This window comes from Euprymna scolopes, chromosome 6 (genome assembly GCF_053919585.1).
Source record: "Euprymna scolopes isolate OS-2025 chromosome 6, ASM5391958v1, whole genome shotgun sequence".
NCBI classification, from domain to species: domain Eukaryota; kingdom Metazoa; phylum Mollusca; class Cephalopoda; order Sepiida; family Sepiolidae; genus Euprymna; species Euprymna scolopes.
The window spans coordinates 82498480-82514752 of NC_136487.1; the positions used below are offsets into that span (position 1 = coordinate 82498480).

The window sequence follows — 16273 nt, forward strand, 5'->3', positions numbered from 1 at the left end:
GCACATTTTGTGCAAAGGGAATCGGGAGCAACTAAACTTTTGTGATACTTTTGAGTACACGAGAATTAGAAGTAGATTGAGAGAAGATAACCAGTTTGTAAACAAGGAGTAAAGTGTAGTACGTTTTCTGATATTACACTTTTCTGTCTTCAGTGAGTGGAGGAGAAATCCTTCTCGACTCATATAAAAAAAAAACGATCTTGAGTCTAACTTTGCCGTTGTGGGGCAGCAATTAAATAGGAACAAAATGAAACTTCTTGTGTTTGTAGATATAGACAATTGAGATAGACAGTTTTACAGGGAAAGGTCAAGGAATGCATAAGAGGTAGTGATAAAGATGGACTTCAAAAAAAAAAAAAAGAGATAATAAAGACCTGATCAGAGATAGGCTAGTTTAAAAGTCAATATCTAAAAACTGTCCAATACATGCCAGCATGTAAAACAGACGTTAAACTGATGATGATGACTTGTAAATGTCTATAACTCTGCAAATGCCATTTTAAAACAGGTGAAGCATGCATAGTCCCCCGTGAGTGCACAGTGAACAAGGTATAAAAACAATGACTAAGTTCAGCATTTGCACCACCACCCTCCTTCTATTTAGCCCCAGGAGACGTCAAATCCTGGTAAAAATGAACAAACGGTGCAGTTTTAAGCCTTAGCATATGTAAATTTGAGTTCTGCACCATGCAAAAATAGAAATGACTAAGTCCATCATTTGCCCCCCCCCCCGCCCATTTAGCCCTAAAAGTTTCTAAGGTCTTATAACATATTTAAATTTGAGTTCAGCACCATGCAAAGACATAGACAGAAAATTTTGGACAAATATAGTAAAATAATCCCAAAAATGGAGTGTTTTTATCAGTCCTAAAAGAGCCCTTGGGGCACAACCAAGAGTTATCACAAAGTATAGACAGACAAAATTATATTGAAATCAGTTAGTTACGACTTTACAGAAAGTTTTATAAAAATCCAAGGTATCAATTTTTTTTTAAATAAGCACAAAAGTGTCAATTTTAGCCATTTTAACCTGAAAGGCACCCCTGGAGGGGAGGAGGGCAACCAAAGTTTTCCCAGAAAATCTATTCTGTTACATTTTTACTCATGTCATGTTTAATGTTTGTGCAAAATTTCAAAAAATCCCAAGGCGTAGTTATTGAGAAAAGTATGGACAGACGAACGGGTGAATTTACAGGTCCACCCTCCTTTTGTCAGGAGACCAATTATTTACCATTAATAGAATTGTACTTTTTGTTTTCAACATTTTTTAAAATGTCTATTTGAAAAAGGTGCCACCATCACTAATGAAATAAGTAGATTATTTATATAAAACTTTTGGTATGTGTAGAAATTTGTACGTACAGAATTCACTCCTAAACTAATTAACTGATCATTATGAATTTTAGAACAACTAATAGGCATAAGGGATTCAAATATGGGCTATGTTTAGTTTTTTGCACAAAGAGGCATAGAGGAAGTGAAAGTTCTTCTTGAAAATTCGGATACCTGCAATTGTTGTAAAATTATTAGACATCAATTAATAAATATTCCCGAAATTTCAGTTTCTTTGGAGTATTTCAAAGGGGAGCATAACATGGGCACAACCTCCCATTTAAAATTTAAAATATTTTCAACTTACATTGAATGTGATCTATAATAATTAGACAATAATTATGGAAGATTCCCTGGATTTCAATATATTCTTAAAACTCCTTCAGCTTAAGCCTTAAATATTAAACATATTCTGGAATCAAATTTATGCAATGAATTTTGATCAAAATCGGAATAAGGATTCTAAGCATAAGATTTAGTATCATTATATCTTGATTTTAATCTTTGTAAAGAGGCGTAAGTGATACAAAAATGCTCTGTTCAGGAATCAAATTTTTTGCCGTCCTTCTAGTTCTAAATAAATGATAAAGTTGATGTCATCTTTTATTTTTTATCGCATGGCTAATGCCTTTTAATAATCCATTTTAGACATTTCAATCGTTATTGAAGAAAAAAGGTTGTTTGTACTGACCGAGCAGTTATATTTGTAACATCAATAATCATCACAATCGTAAATAGGTAATGGCAACTATTGGCTCGGCTCAGCAGATACACATTGGATGAAGATCAGATGTGATCAATAGAAATGTAATAATGGAAATCGGATTTAAGAGATCGATACAAACGAACTGAATCAGATTCTCAAGTCTTTCATTACAAAAAATATGAAAAATAAAAATATGACAAAAAAAAATTGTTTTCATGAATGTTTTTTTCTTTAATAATTTACAACTCATATCCACACAATAAAAAGTTCAAAAATGAAATGGATCTTCATAGTCGTAAATATGTAAACTTGCTCATGGACGGGACAAAAAATAAATCTAATAAATTTAATCCGGCCCAAAGGTCATGGTTTGGTAACTCCATGCCCTCGGTGATGAATTTTGAAAAGAAGCAATAAAATTTTTGTGTCATTTGAGATGCATTTGGTGCGAATCTAAGCTCACCCTTAATGTATCATTCAGAATCAATCATGCCTACACAAAATATATAACATGCAAATTGAAATCCTTTTGGGGTATATCTACTATAATTGGTGGCCTAAATGGTTCCCCTTTTCCAAACTTATTCTTATTGTTGTAGGGACATACACACCCTTATAACCGCTAAGATGAACTTGTCCATTAGGCATATGACTAGCAAGTCTAGACCGCTAAATGAGATGTCGTACAGAGACGACTCCCCATGGACTTACTAACCTTTTCTGTACCACTAACTCTTACTTGATATAAATGTTCTTATTCTCACCAAGTTGTCATATTCCTACTTTCACCCTTTCCGGCTCCACTACACTTATGTATCTCACTTAATTCTGTAACCTATGTGACAGCTATATCCTGTCTTCTGAGATATATATATATATATATATGATGGACTCTCTCGTCAATTTCGATGTATGAGCTTCCGCCACAACAACTAAGTTGCTCGGAAATCCATACAGATGACTTGTTTATAGTGGTGATGGCTTTGTGCAGAACCAACCACACTTTTTGGTATTACTGACTGATGTCAAATATTATATATATATATATATAAACTCTGATGTAAATATCTATTATAAATGGGGGGGGGTTAAAGAAAGACAATAAGATCAATTCTTTAAGAGGAGACTTATCGGGATAATGCAAAGCTCAACAAATTGTATTGGAGCTTATATAGAAATCAAAAAAGAAAGAAAGAGACGATATAGTATAACTATATAGTAGCATATATAGATTTGTTCATTTATTCAATAAGGGTATGCATCAACTGGAGTGTAGGGTAAGTGAGAACTCTTTATACCATGGTATTTCGAACCCTGATGCTTCTCATCAGAAAAGGAAAGAAGATGCTAGGTAACATAATAAAGATGCAACGTTTAACGACAGTTACATTAGGAGCAAAATAAAATATTGAGGCTGTTTGGAAGAGCTAAATTGGTCTCTGTGATATAGGAGGAATATAGTTTTTATTATATAATGCTGGTAGGTATATGGCATATCTGTCATAGTGGGTTTAATATCTGTGAACAAAATGTGTACCCTATTTTCTCTCTGAGAGTCTAATCCCTAGGGCTAGGACAACAGAATATTCTTTTCATTGGTTTTACTCTCGAGTATATATCCGATACAGGCAATTAATAAAGCGAGAACCACATTACTCTACATAAAAACATAAGATATCAATGGATATATACCTGAGAGTCAAAACAAGGAAAAGAATATGCTGTTGTCCTTGCCCTATTAATCATACATTTTGTCCACATATATAAAACCAACTATCACAGATATGCTATATACCTACTAGCATTATATAATAAAAACTATACTCCTCCTATATCACAGAGATCAATTTAGCTCCCCAAAACAGCCTCAATATTTTATTTCACTCCTAATGCAACTATCGCTAGATGTCGCATTCCTATTATATTAACTAGCATCTTCTTCCCTTTTCTGATGAGAAGCATTAGGCTTCAAAATACCATGGTAAAAGGGTTCTCATTCACCCTACACCCCAACTGACATATATCCTTATTGAATAAATCAATAAATCTATTTATATTACTATATCATTTTATATCATCATTTTCTTTCTTTATTGTTTTATATATATATATATATATATATATATATATATATATATATATATATACTAGCAGGCCACCCAACATTGCCCAGTCATAAAATATGCTTAAATATGATCCTTTGATTAATGCAGATTTCGTATTTATTACTATATTATATTATACCCAATATATAGTAATGATTTAAAAAGTTAAAAAAAAGTTTAAAAGAAAGAAAAAAAAAAGACTTGTGCGTCACCAGCGATATTCGAAACCAAAACATTCAGCTTACAATTTACTTTTTCCTTTACCGTTAATGATATTATGCATGCATATTCGTAATGCCGTCGTCCGACCATCACCTGGAAAATTCCAGTTTTTTAATTTTCACACTTTTCCACTGATTTTTCTCAGCTTAAACCCAAATATAAAATTTTTGCATGGGTTCGAATACCCTATATATTAAGTTTCATGTCTGTAGACCAAAAACTGACAGAGGAGTTTGATAGGCAACATTTTTTTTAAATATATATATATATATATATATATATATATATATATATATAAAGGGTTTCTGTTCATTATAACCTTTTTACACAAATATTATGCAAGTATAAATTATGCAGAATATCTGCATGAATATAATTATATGTAATAGTTAACTAGAGATGATCATCCTATACGAAAACCGAAAAAAAAAAAAAAAAAAAAAACTAATAGGGAATTAATTAAAATGAATGTTTAAAAGAATATGCAAATTAGTTATATCTTTTGCAGATGAATGCAATTCCACGCCCCATATAAAACAAAGTTGTATTTTCTTTTTAAATAAATAGAAAAAAAGGGTTTTTTAATATGAATATCAATACACAAAAAAATTATAGGAGTATATATATATATATATATATTATAAACATAAATAAATAAAATATTTGTTTACGTCCAAATAAAAATAAGGGCGATTTTCTAAGAAACAAGATCTTCAACATAAACACGCTAAGTTAACTGTATTATAATCGTTTAACAAAAATCGACAACAAATCTACATGTGTGTGTATATGTATATGTGTGTGTGTGTGTGTGTGTGTGTGTGTGTGTGTGTGTGTGTGTGCATATATTATATGTATATACAGTGATGATCATATTTATTGGCACGGTAAAATAAAAGTTATATTTTGTCTAATAAATTCTAAAAAAGGGATTAAATTAAAGAAAATAACAAAGTATATTATGTATTTTTAACTGGCCTTTCCGATGCAGCAATCGGATTTTAGAAAAAATAAATAACAAAGGAACAACAAACATAATTGCAAAAAACCCTTGTTCAAAATTATTGGCACGATTTATTTAATAATCAATTGTATAGCCTTTGGCCTTGATTACCTTCCTCAGTCGCTTTTCATAGTTTACAACCAAGTTGTTGCACTCTTCAGTAGTAATTTTAGCCCACTCTTCCTGACAATAATCCTCCAATTGAATAAGATTCTTAGGCTTCCTTTGCATTACCCTCAATTTTAATGTTCTCCATAAATTTTCAATTGGATTAAGGTCTGGGCTTTGTGATGGCCACTCCAAAACATTAATATAATTGTCCTCAAGCCATTTCTTAGTCAGTTTAGCCGAATGAACCACCAACGACGACCAAGTGAGAGCTCTTTAGCAGAGTCTTTCAGGTTTTCATCCAATATTTTAACATAATCTTCCTTTTTTATGCTACCTGTGACCTTAACAAGTCGCCCTGGTCCAGAGGCAGCAAAGGATCCCCAAAACATCAAACTGCCTCCACCGTGCTTCACTGTGGGTATGGTGTTCTTAGGCAGGAAAGCTTCGCCAGATTTTCTGTAAATATAAGACACTTTATTATGGCCAAATAACTATTTTCATTTCGTCAGTCCATAGAACACGTTTCCAGAATGCAACATCTTTATCAATATGACGTTTTGCAAAGGCTAGCCTTGCTTTCAGGTGCATAGGCTTCAATAAGGGAGTCTTTCTCGGACGACATGCTTTTAAACCAGCTCTCTTCAAAACTCTACCAACTGTATGTCGAGATACATTCACTCCAGAGGTGCTCTGTTCATCAACAATCTCCCCAACAGAGATCCTTGGGTTTTGTTTTACTTGTCGAACAATTTTCCGTTCATCTCTTGGGGAAAGAATCCTTTTTCTCCCTCTACCCTCTAAACTCATAACGTGGCCTTGCGATTTGAACTTGTTTATTATGGCTCTAATAGTGGATTTGGGAAGGTTTAGCTTCTTTGAAATCTTATCATAGCCCTCCCCATTGGTATGGCATGCTACAAGCTTCCTGACGTCTTCGCTGTGTTCCTTAGTTTTAACCATGGCGATTGAAAATTATAATTTAGTCACTTATAATAGTGTAAATAAATCGCTATCTAAAAATTATCTGAAAAAAATTATTCACTGAATTAGCGTTAAACAAGCATAATATGGCTATAAAAAAGTTCAGAAAGCACGTAAACCGGAAATTGATTAATATTATACTGATACTAAAAGAAAAACAAAGCCGTGCCAATAATTTTGAACAAGGGTTTTTTGCAATTATGTTTGTTGTTCCTTTGTTATTTATTTTTTCTAAAATCCGATTGCTGCATCGGAAAGGCCAGTTAAAAATACATAATATACTTTGTTATTTTCTTTAATTTAATCCCTTTTTTAGAATTTATTAGACAAAATTTAACTTTTATTTTACCGTGCCAATAAATATGATCATACTTCAAGTTTACACATAAATTTATACTTTCGTATATTAATTTATGTGAGTAAATGAAGTAGTTATATATATATATATATATATATATATATATATATATATATTTAAAAGAGTGTAGCCATCAACAATTGTGGGTTTTTTTTAAAGGTTTTCATCATATTTTTATTTTAAAATATTTTTATAATGCGTTTCGAGCTTAGGGTGTGCTCTCTTCAGATGTTTTCGTAATAAAAAAAAAAAACTAAAAAAAACATAAAAACCTTCACCAAACGGACCAAAAGCGCCCTCTTTGAATCTAACTTTGAGCGGACACTTTGAACACTTACGGTTGGAGACGGAATGTCTGAGACCACACATCACTCTGAAAAACACATTTAGTATCAGCGGAGGTAAAAATAACTTTCCAAACTCCCATTTTAAAGAAAAACTTATTACGAAAACATCCGAAGAGAGCACACCCTAAGCACGAAACGCGTTATAAATATATTTTAAAATAAAAATATGATGAAAACCTTTTTAAAAAAACCACAATTGTTGATGGCTACACTCTTTTAAATATACATTTTTTTCTCTCGTTGGAACTACACAACCATCACTTTAAAAATATATATATAGAGAGAGAGAGAGAGAGAATCATAATTTTCAGTGCCTGATCGGTAAACTGATATAAACCTCTAAAAAGTCTTTGTCACTCACATCTATGACATTTTTTTTTTTTAAATCAATTTAGAAAAAAAAAAACTGAAAAAATATACAATTAAAAAGGATTTTATAGGTATGAGCAATCAGTCTTAAATTCTGACAAGCATCGGTTTATAAGTTTACCCTGATAGGTAAGTACATACTTATGTATTAATGCCTGAATTAGTGTATGGATCATAATCTACTTGTATCATTATAATGTGAGATCAACGTGTAAAATGCAAACATTTTTTAGTGGTCATAGTCATCTAGTTTCACGTTTGTGAAATAAATCCAACAAGCAACAAAATCGGAACAATCACAAGTTTATTTTTCCAGAAAACAAAAAGGTGAGTGAAAGTTCAAGTTCAGGTCATTGATATATCTTTTTGGTAGACTTCTACTTCTTATAAAAGCATCATTTTTTTTTTCTTCTTCTGTCAGCTGGAAGTGACCTCAGTCTAAGTGAACCATGTTTGTGCCGGTCAGTCAATCATTCAGTTATCAGTATTTTATAAGAACCTAGTCACTCAGACTAAAGCAAACAAGAGAGCTCCCAGTGAAGTGCTCCCAATTACACAATATATTGATGGCTTCAAGTAATTAAGTTGCTGATTTTTTTTTTTTTACCCATTTTCTTACAACTCTGGGTTTATTGCAGAGTAACACCCTCAGCTAAATCTTCCTCATCCCTAACAAAAAGAAGATTCAATTTTTTTAGGTGATTATGTATAAGCACTCTAAAAAACGTGACTAAAAGAGAAATACAAAAAATAATTATTTTAGAATTCAGAGTGAAGTATCAGTTTCACATATTTAATGTAAAATCATCTCCCATATCGAGATTATGCTATTGCTTTATGTCAGTTAAGCCAATTGTTATTTTTTTTTTTTTTTTTTTTGCTATGAGAGATAAACTCTGTGCATTTTATATTTATGGGGGGGGGGGCTATTTTTTTCTTTAGAAGATTATGTGTGGTTTTATAATCTTGCCACTTGGACTTATGGTTGTTGGTAAATAAATTTAATTAATCTCATTTGAGGTGGAGATGATTTAGCTAAAGGTGTTAATCTACCAATTTACCCAACCTTGACCGACACAAGAAAATCCATAAAACAAGACAAACAAACAAAAAAAAAAAAAATGAAGGCTAAAAACAAACATTTAAAAATATATATATATATATTTTTTTTTTTTTAAACAAATACACAAAATTGTTCAAGCAAATAAAAAAAAGGACAAAAAGTTTTGTTTTGTCAAATCCAACTTTCAAAATGCACAGCTGTTTTTAACAGTGGATTTCGCAACTTACCATACAGGGGCTTTTTTGTCCGGAGTGTATATCAGAAAAATCCAGGGTTGTCCTGGGGATGGGCACAATGCCTGGATCGGAAAGCACTGCACGTAGGTGCGATACAATAGCAAGGAATATAATGAAGTTAAAAATGACGACGCATACGGCACCCCATAACCTGAAAAAGAAGAGAAATTATACAAAAAATGGTGAAAAGATCTTCAAATGAAAGCAAAATAAGAAAAAATACAAATATTAAAGTTTTTTGGGGGTTTTTTTTTTTTTTTTTTTTTTTTTCCACAAGAGAGTCACCATTTATCAAGGTCTGAAGGCCACTCAAGAATAAAAGTTAATAGGTCGAAATTTGTCAAGGAGACGACAGCATAATGATTAGTAGTGGTGGAAATTGAATAGAATTTTATTATTTAAGGAGGCAACTCAACAAGAACTTATCTATGTTGGACTTGAAGATGATTATGTTGTAGTCAGCTGAAAAGCAGGTCAGTGGAACAGAATTCCACAGGCGAGCAGTTCTAAGAAAGAAGCTTTGTTCATGGACTTTGCATTTAGATTTAGGCACAGATAGAGAGTGGGGGAAATTATTGATAGTGATTGTAGCTAGACGAGTGCTTGTTGTGAAAGTTTTGCAAGCAAGGGACCATGAATTGAAAAATGCAGTGTTTCATGCCAATTCAAATCAATGTCAATGCGAAAGTACCGAGTCAAATGTCTTCGTTTATGCAGGACTGGAGAGATGGAGACAATCGAGTCAAATCTTTTAAAAGTTCATGAGTTAGAATCAGAGTTGGAGCCAAGTGTTTTCAGCTACCAATTCCATAGACCGACGTTAGGGCAATAGAACTATGATGAATGGGGAATTAACTTCTTTTCTGTTTCAGGCGGGATTACCTTCTCCTTTTTACTTCTGTTATGTGAGTTCTTGCATGAAGATGCAAGAACGGGATGAAACAGATGCTGGCAGGTGCCAACAAAAAGATGACTTTGAATCCAGAAGATGAAGATATATTACTTCTGTCCGTGATAATTGTGATGCACAAACTCAAGAAATATCGGACTAAGACTGATAGATGTAATTTGTATCATTTTATGTGTTGCCTCCTTGTAAATAAAATGTCTATGTCAAGTCAACTGTGAGTAATCCTTATTTCTTCCACTACTTCCTCTACATTTATATGCTACACACACATATTCGTTTTGGGGCATAATCTTCTGCAAGGCATTAATAGTTATTAATATGCCATTTATGACAATAGGTCTAGTATGATCCCGAGACGATAATTTGAATATGATTAAAGGGAGAGAATTACTGAATCTACAAAACACATTTTTGCAATATACTAATACATATATAGCAGAAACGATTTTACTTGAAATCGAATTCATTTCTTCGGGCAATTTTCAATAAAAAATTAATCATCTTTTTTTTTTCTTTGAATTCCTTCAAAACTTCTATAATTTGAAAATTATAGAAATAAAAAACAAATAACACAAATGTAAATGACGTTTGGTTGTTTTGCATGTGATACTATCGATGCCCCCAAACACCCATCCCCAAGTGTAAGGAAGTTATAAAAAAAAAAAAAAAACTGTTGAGGAAGTCTCACATGATCGCTGTCAGTTTGCAATCCATTTCAGTTAGTTTTTTGTACAAGGAGTGTCATCGTTTTCCCCACATACAGCAGCAGGTATGCTCAAATAATCACCAATGGCCAAGCTGAATGTTGCTTAACTTTAGTGATCTAACAAGAAACAGTGTGCCAACATGACTTGGCAGATTTAATTACAATTTTCTCACGAATTAATAAAACAAAAAAAAATAATAATTTTCCAAGTGAAAAAAAATAAAAAATAAAAAAAACGGAATTCACCAAAAATGGAAGTAGACTGAAGGTAAATTTATATTAGAAATAAATCATTCTAACATTATAAGCATGGAGTTGAACCTCTCCGCAATGGTGTTAGATTAGTTTATTCTAATGTACATTTTACAGAGGTTTAGTTTTCCTCTCCAACAACTTCAAAGAAAGATATGATTTTGCCCAGAGGGTCATACTCCCAGGAATTATGTCCTTTCAGTTAACAAACCGTTGCCTAAGGTGTCTTTATTCATGAGAAAGTGTGAATATATATATATATATATATATATATATATATATATATATATATAAATATACACACGCAAGTGCTTCTTTTGGGGAAGCTGGATTCTCCACATTAAAAATTTGTATTTAAATTTGCCCTTGTGGGGATGTAAGTACAAAGTAACTGCCAAGTGTCGATGTTGGAGGTACATACTCTATGGAGTGCCATCCTAATTATTGCTACTGTTGTTAAAGCAGTTATATAGTCGCTAACGCCATTGCAATATTCTCAAACATGGATAGGAAATGTCAGAAGGTCATAACATTTAAAAGCACGGGCAGTTACCCACCCTCTTCTGTTTTCTTCTTTCTAACTGTGATTGTAAAATATGTGTATATCAATACACACACGCGTCTGAACATAAGCACATTATTACGCACACACATATGAACATATGTGCAAACACAAGCATGCGTATGATCAGGCATGTACAGATATATGCATACACGTATGAATAAACATCATATACGAGCAGACGTTCACAGACGCATCTAAATGTACGAACATGTATGCACACACATGCATACAATCAGACATTGCACACACACACACACAAATGAACATCCGCACTGCATACAAACAGGCACATAAAACAGAGCCACCTTTTTAATTTTGAAAGACAATAGATACTTCCTGTAAAGGTGTCTGAGTGAGGAATCTATAGTTTGGTTTTAGATTGATTATTATTTTAATGCTTATTGATCCTTTTCTGGTTATTTAATGCCAAATCCATCCATTTTTGGAAAAAGCTTTCATGTTTCTAGTTCTTTATATCTTCAAATATTTATTCACGATGTTTGGTTTGGTTGTTTTGTAGAGGAAAATTGCTGTTTTTTGTTTTTTACTTTGCAGAACATGATTGAGTTTTTTCAAAGGGAAAGACAAAAAAAAATAATAACATCAATGTTTGGTGTATTTTAGGTCAAGAAGCCAGTATCTTCAAACAGCCTTATCTGGTAGCACCAGGAGGAGTCTACAGTGAAGCAAGGGTTGCGCAATAACCGCTTACACCTCTCCTGAACTAGCATTGTTTAAATCCAGTTGCAAAGAAGATTAAAAATGATATAATACTGAGATATGAGTAAGCAAAGAAAAGGCGACAGTTTTCCTTCTCCTGAATTAGTTGCACAATTGATTCTACTCAACCCTACTATTTCATCATCATCATCATCATCACGCAGTCCGTCAGTCTTGATGATGACTAGTCAGGGCCTCAGTGCTTTATCCTTCGGTGTTGGCATAGTCCTCTTTCTGTGTGAAACTTCCAGTCACAGGCACTGCATATGTGGGTGCCAGGGTTGTGTCGTCTATACTGTCTCAGCTCTAAGGATTCTCCAATCTTTCTCTCTATTTCTTTCTTTCCTTTGTGGAGACTGTTCCGCTAGATACTCCTTTTTTTGGCTTGTTCCTTCCAACTCTCGACATTGATGTTCATTGCCTTCAGGTGCCGCTTTGTTACATCTTTGTAGCGAAGCTTCTGACCTCCTACCTTGCGGGTTCCATTTTCCAGTTCCGCATAGAAGATCATCTTTGGAATTTGATTTTCTTCCATTCTAGTAATGTGCCCGGTCCATCGTAGTTGCATAGTAGCAAGAGTAGCTTCCACACTATTTAGGTTTGCTCTCCTGAGAACGTCCGTGTTTGGTATAAAGTCACTCCATTTGATCTTCATGATCCTTCTCAGGTGTCTCTGTTGGACGGTTTCCAATCTCCTCACGTGTTCTCTATACAGAGTGTAGGCCTCTGCTGAGTACAGCTGGGTTGGCATTTTGTCTCTAGCCGGATACCAGCCCTTGTCGAGAGCCTCTTTTCTAGCTTGCCAAAGGAGGCACATGCGCTTTGAATTCGGCAGCTTATTTCTTTGTAAGCATGGTTATCTGTGCTTAGAGTGCTTCCAAAGTATTTGAAGTTTTCAACAACTTTTAGCATCTTGCCGTTAATTGTTATTGTAGGCTTTTGCAGGTCTTTATCTGGTGAGGGCTGATAAATCACTTCGGTCTTCTCTATGTTGATTTGTAGGCCTATCTTCCTGGCTGTTTGAGAGAAGGTATCAATTATCCTTTGCATCTGAGCTTGATTGTGAGCTATCAGAGCAGTGTCGTCTGCGAACAGTAGTTCTGTTATCAGCTCCTTCCTTGTCTTGGTCTTGGCCTTCAGTCTTGCAAGGTTGAACAGTTTCCCATCAGAGCGTGTGTGGATGAAGGCACCTTCTTCGATGCTTTGATGAAGCAGCATTATGACGGCTGTCAGAAATAGAGTGAACAGTGTTGGGGCCAGTACGCAGCCTTGTTTGGTGCCGTGGTTTACTTCCAAGAGTTCACTTTCTAGATTCTCTACTACAACTCTCCCCTTTTGTTCCTTCGTGAAATTGTTTGATAATTTCCACAAAGTGATCGGGGCATCCAAACACTTTAAGGACCTTCCACAGCATTTTTCGATCAACTGTATCAAATGCTTTACGGAAATATACAAAGACTATGCAGAGCTCCCGATACTGTTCAATGGCTTTTTCTTGAATCTGCCGTAAGCTGAAGATCATATCTATTGTAGATCTTTCATGCCTGAATCCACACTGTGATTCGGTTAGGACCCTTTCTGCCAGTCTGGTTAGCCATGCTTTCACCGCTTTAGCCATTATTTTCCCGGCAATGGTCAGCAAAGATATATCTTGGTAATTGCTGCAGTCTTTGTGATCACCTTTGTTTTTGTAGATTGGGATGATCATGACATCTTTGAATTCTTGTGGCAGCGTTTCTTGTTGCCAGCATTTTGCTATTAGTTGGTGAAGTTTTCTCATGAGTTGTTCTCCACCGAACTTGTATACTTCAGCTGGTATGCCGTCAATTCCTGGAGATTTGTTCATTTTAGTTTTGTCAATTGCTTTTCTTACTTCCCCAAGAGTTGGTGTGTCATTCAGGTCCATCTGATGGGAGAAGACTGTTATGTGGCTTAAGATCTCCTCATCCGTATTGGATTGTACATTCAGTAGGGTGCCGAAGTACTCTTGCCATCTTTGAATTATCTGTTTTGGTTGGGTTAGTATGGTGTTTCCATCTTTTGCTAAGAGGGTGTTAGTCATCTGGGCTCTAGGGCCATACACTTCCTTCAGTGATCTGAAGAAACCTGTAGAATTGTTTTCCTCCGCTTGCTTCTGCATATCTTCAGCCTTTTTCAGCCACCAGGTGTTTTCCATTTCTCTTAGTTTTTTCTGGACTTCTGCCCTCACTCGTTTCAGCTTCTTCTGGTTTACTCTAGTCGGGTTGATTAGCTTTGATTTTAATGCTTAGTTTCTTTCATTTATTACATCTCTAATCTCTTGGTCATTCTCATTGAACCAGTCCGAATTCCACTTTTTTGTGTAACCAAGTACCTCTGCCGCAGCGGAGAATGCAGGTCTGCTTAGCAAGTCCCACATTTGTTCTGGTGAATCAGAATCATCAGTGATTTGTTCTAATGCTGAGTTGATTGCAAGTTGTAGTCTATCTTGCCATTTTCTATCTCCGAGCTTTGATATGTTTAGCCTTCTCTTGCGCTTCGTTGTCGCCCTGCTGTACACAGGTTTTATGGAGAACTTGAAGGTAGTCTTGATTAGGTAGTGGTCTGTTTGGCAATCTGGTCCTCGCATAGCTCTTGTGTTCTTAGCATCTTTGAGGTCCTTCCTTCTTGTGATAACATATTCCAGGAGATAGCATCTCTTTACCCTGGGATGTTCCCAGGAGTAGTAATGGTTATCCTAATGTTGGAAGTAAGTTTTCGTAATTGCCAGTTCAAACTCTGTGCACAAACAGAGCAGCAGTTCTCCATTTGAATTGGCATTTCCCTTTCCAAACTTTCCGAGAACAGGGCTCCATGTATTGTAGTCATGGCCCATTCTAGCATTTAATCTATAGCTGGAGGGAGAATATACAGATATATACCTTTGCCAAGAGCATTAGTTAAAGTCGTCTGAGCTTCAATCTATGGTCCCTCCTCGCCAAACTTTCACGAAAAACACTTGTCTAGCCAAAACCACTATCAATAATTTCCCACACTCTTTATCTGTGCCTAAACCTAAACAGATTTCATGAACAGTGCTTCTTTCTTAGAACTGCATGCCTGTGGAACTGTCTTCTGTTTGCCTGCTTTCCAGTTGACTACAATTTGATTGTTTTCAAGTCCGACATAAATAAGTTCTTGATGAACCGCCCCCTAACTAATCCAATTTACAAAATTTCCACTGCTTATGTTTACTACACTATAATCCCATTGATTAATGTATACCCATTAACCCTTATCCTCGTATGAGGATATTTTGCCCTACAAGTAAAACCTGACCAAACATTCAAAATAACATAGTATTTAACACCAAAATAAAATCCCTTCAACACAGCTAAAATTCAGAAAAGACCACCATCAAGATAAACTATGACATAACTAAATTTGGGGACAGGAAAATTAGTGTTCTTTACTACTTTCAAGCTCAACATTTCAGAGGTAGAGGAGAATCTTGATTAGACAGTCAGATATCTATATATCTCATAGAAATCAAGTGGCAGCCCTGGAAAGTGGTTCCTTGATTCTTGAGAACTTACAGAAGTGAAATGGAAACAAGTGATAAACATAGTAATATGGGATGAAATGGAAAGAGTAGCAACTCTAGTTGAAGTCAGTGTATGTTGTGATGCTGGCTTAAACAGAGCTGAGAGGGAGAAACTTGAATTTGAGGAAGATCTCCATCGTTCCAGTAATCATTGGCGCTACCAGGCTAATGAAAAACAATTTCAAAAACTACATGATGGATATACCCAGTGAACCAAGTGTAAGCGAGATATAAATGCTACCAGGCTCATGAAAAACAATTTAAAAAACTACACAATAAATATACCCAGTGAACCAAGTGTAAGAGATACAAACAATAGCATTTAAAGGAACAGTTAGAATCTTAAGAAGATCTCTTGGGGGAAGTCTCTGAAAAAGTGGATGAATGTTAGGCATCCTGCTTAATTCCTGATCCTCATCAAAAAAAAAAGAAGAAAATTCAAATAAACACACGTTTTATAGAGTCAACGAAATGCTTCGGATGTGCACCTTTACGTTGCAAACAAATCTAGATATGATGTACAAAATTGTAAAGAACTCACACACCTCTCTCTCTGCACTGCCTTGATTTCGGCTATAATCTCTTATCAATATTCCACCATCTCTGTAAATTCTATAGATGGATTTTTAGAAAATGTGATATTCTCCAAAACATAAAACTTTCTATTATATCTGTGACTTCAGCTTCAGAAAAGTGTCCCGTTCCTACATCAAATGATTTTGTAA

General features: G+C 34.5%; 1 protein-coding gene across 2 annotated transcripts in view; it reads right to left on the minus strand.

The window, feature by feature from the left end:
• The window catches only part of LOC145277733 (palmitoyltransferase ZDHHC3-like), a 257972-nt gene that overhangs the window by 156005 nt on the left and 85694 nt on the right, over window positions 1–16273 (minus strand). For both annotated transcript variants that reach the window (XM_080129438.1, XM_080129437.1), the window contains one exon: window positions 8825–8984. In XM_080129438.1, coding sequence (XP_079985564.1) covers window positions 8825–8984 — 160 coding nt within the window. The remainder of the gene's footprint in view (window positions 1–8824; window positions 8985–16273) is intronic.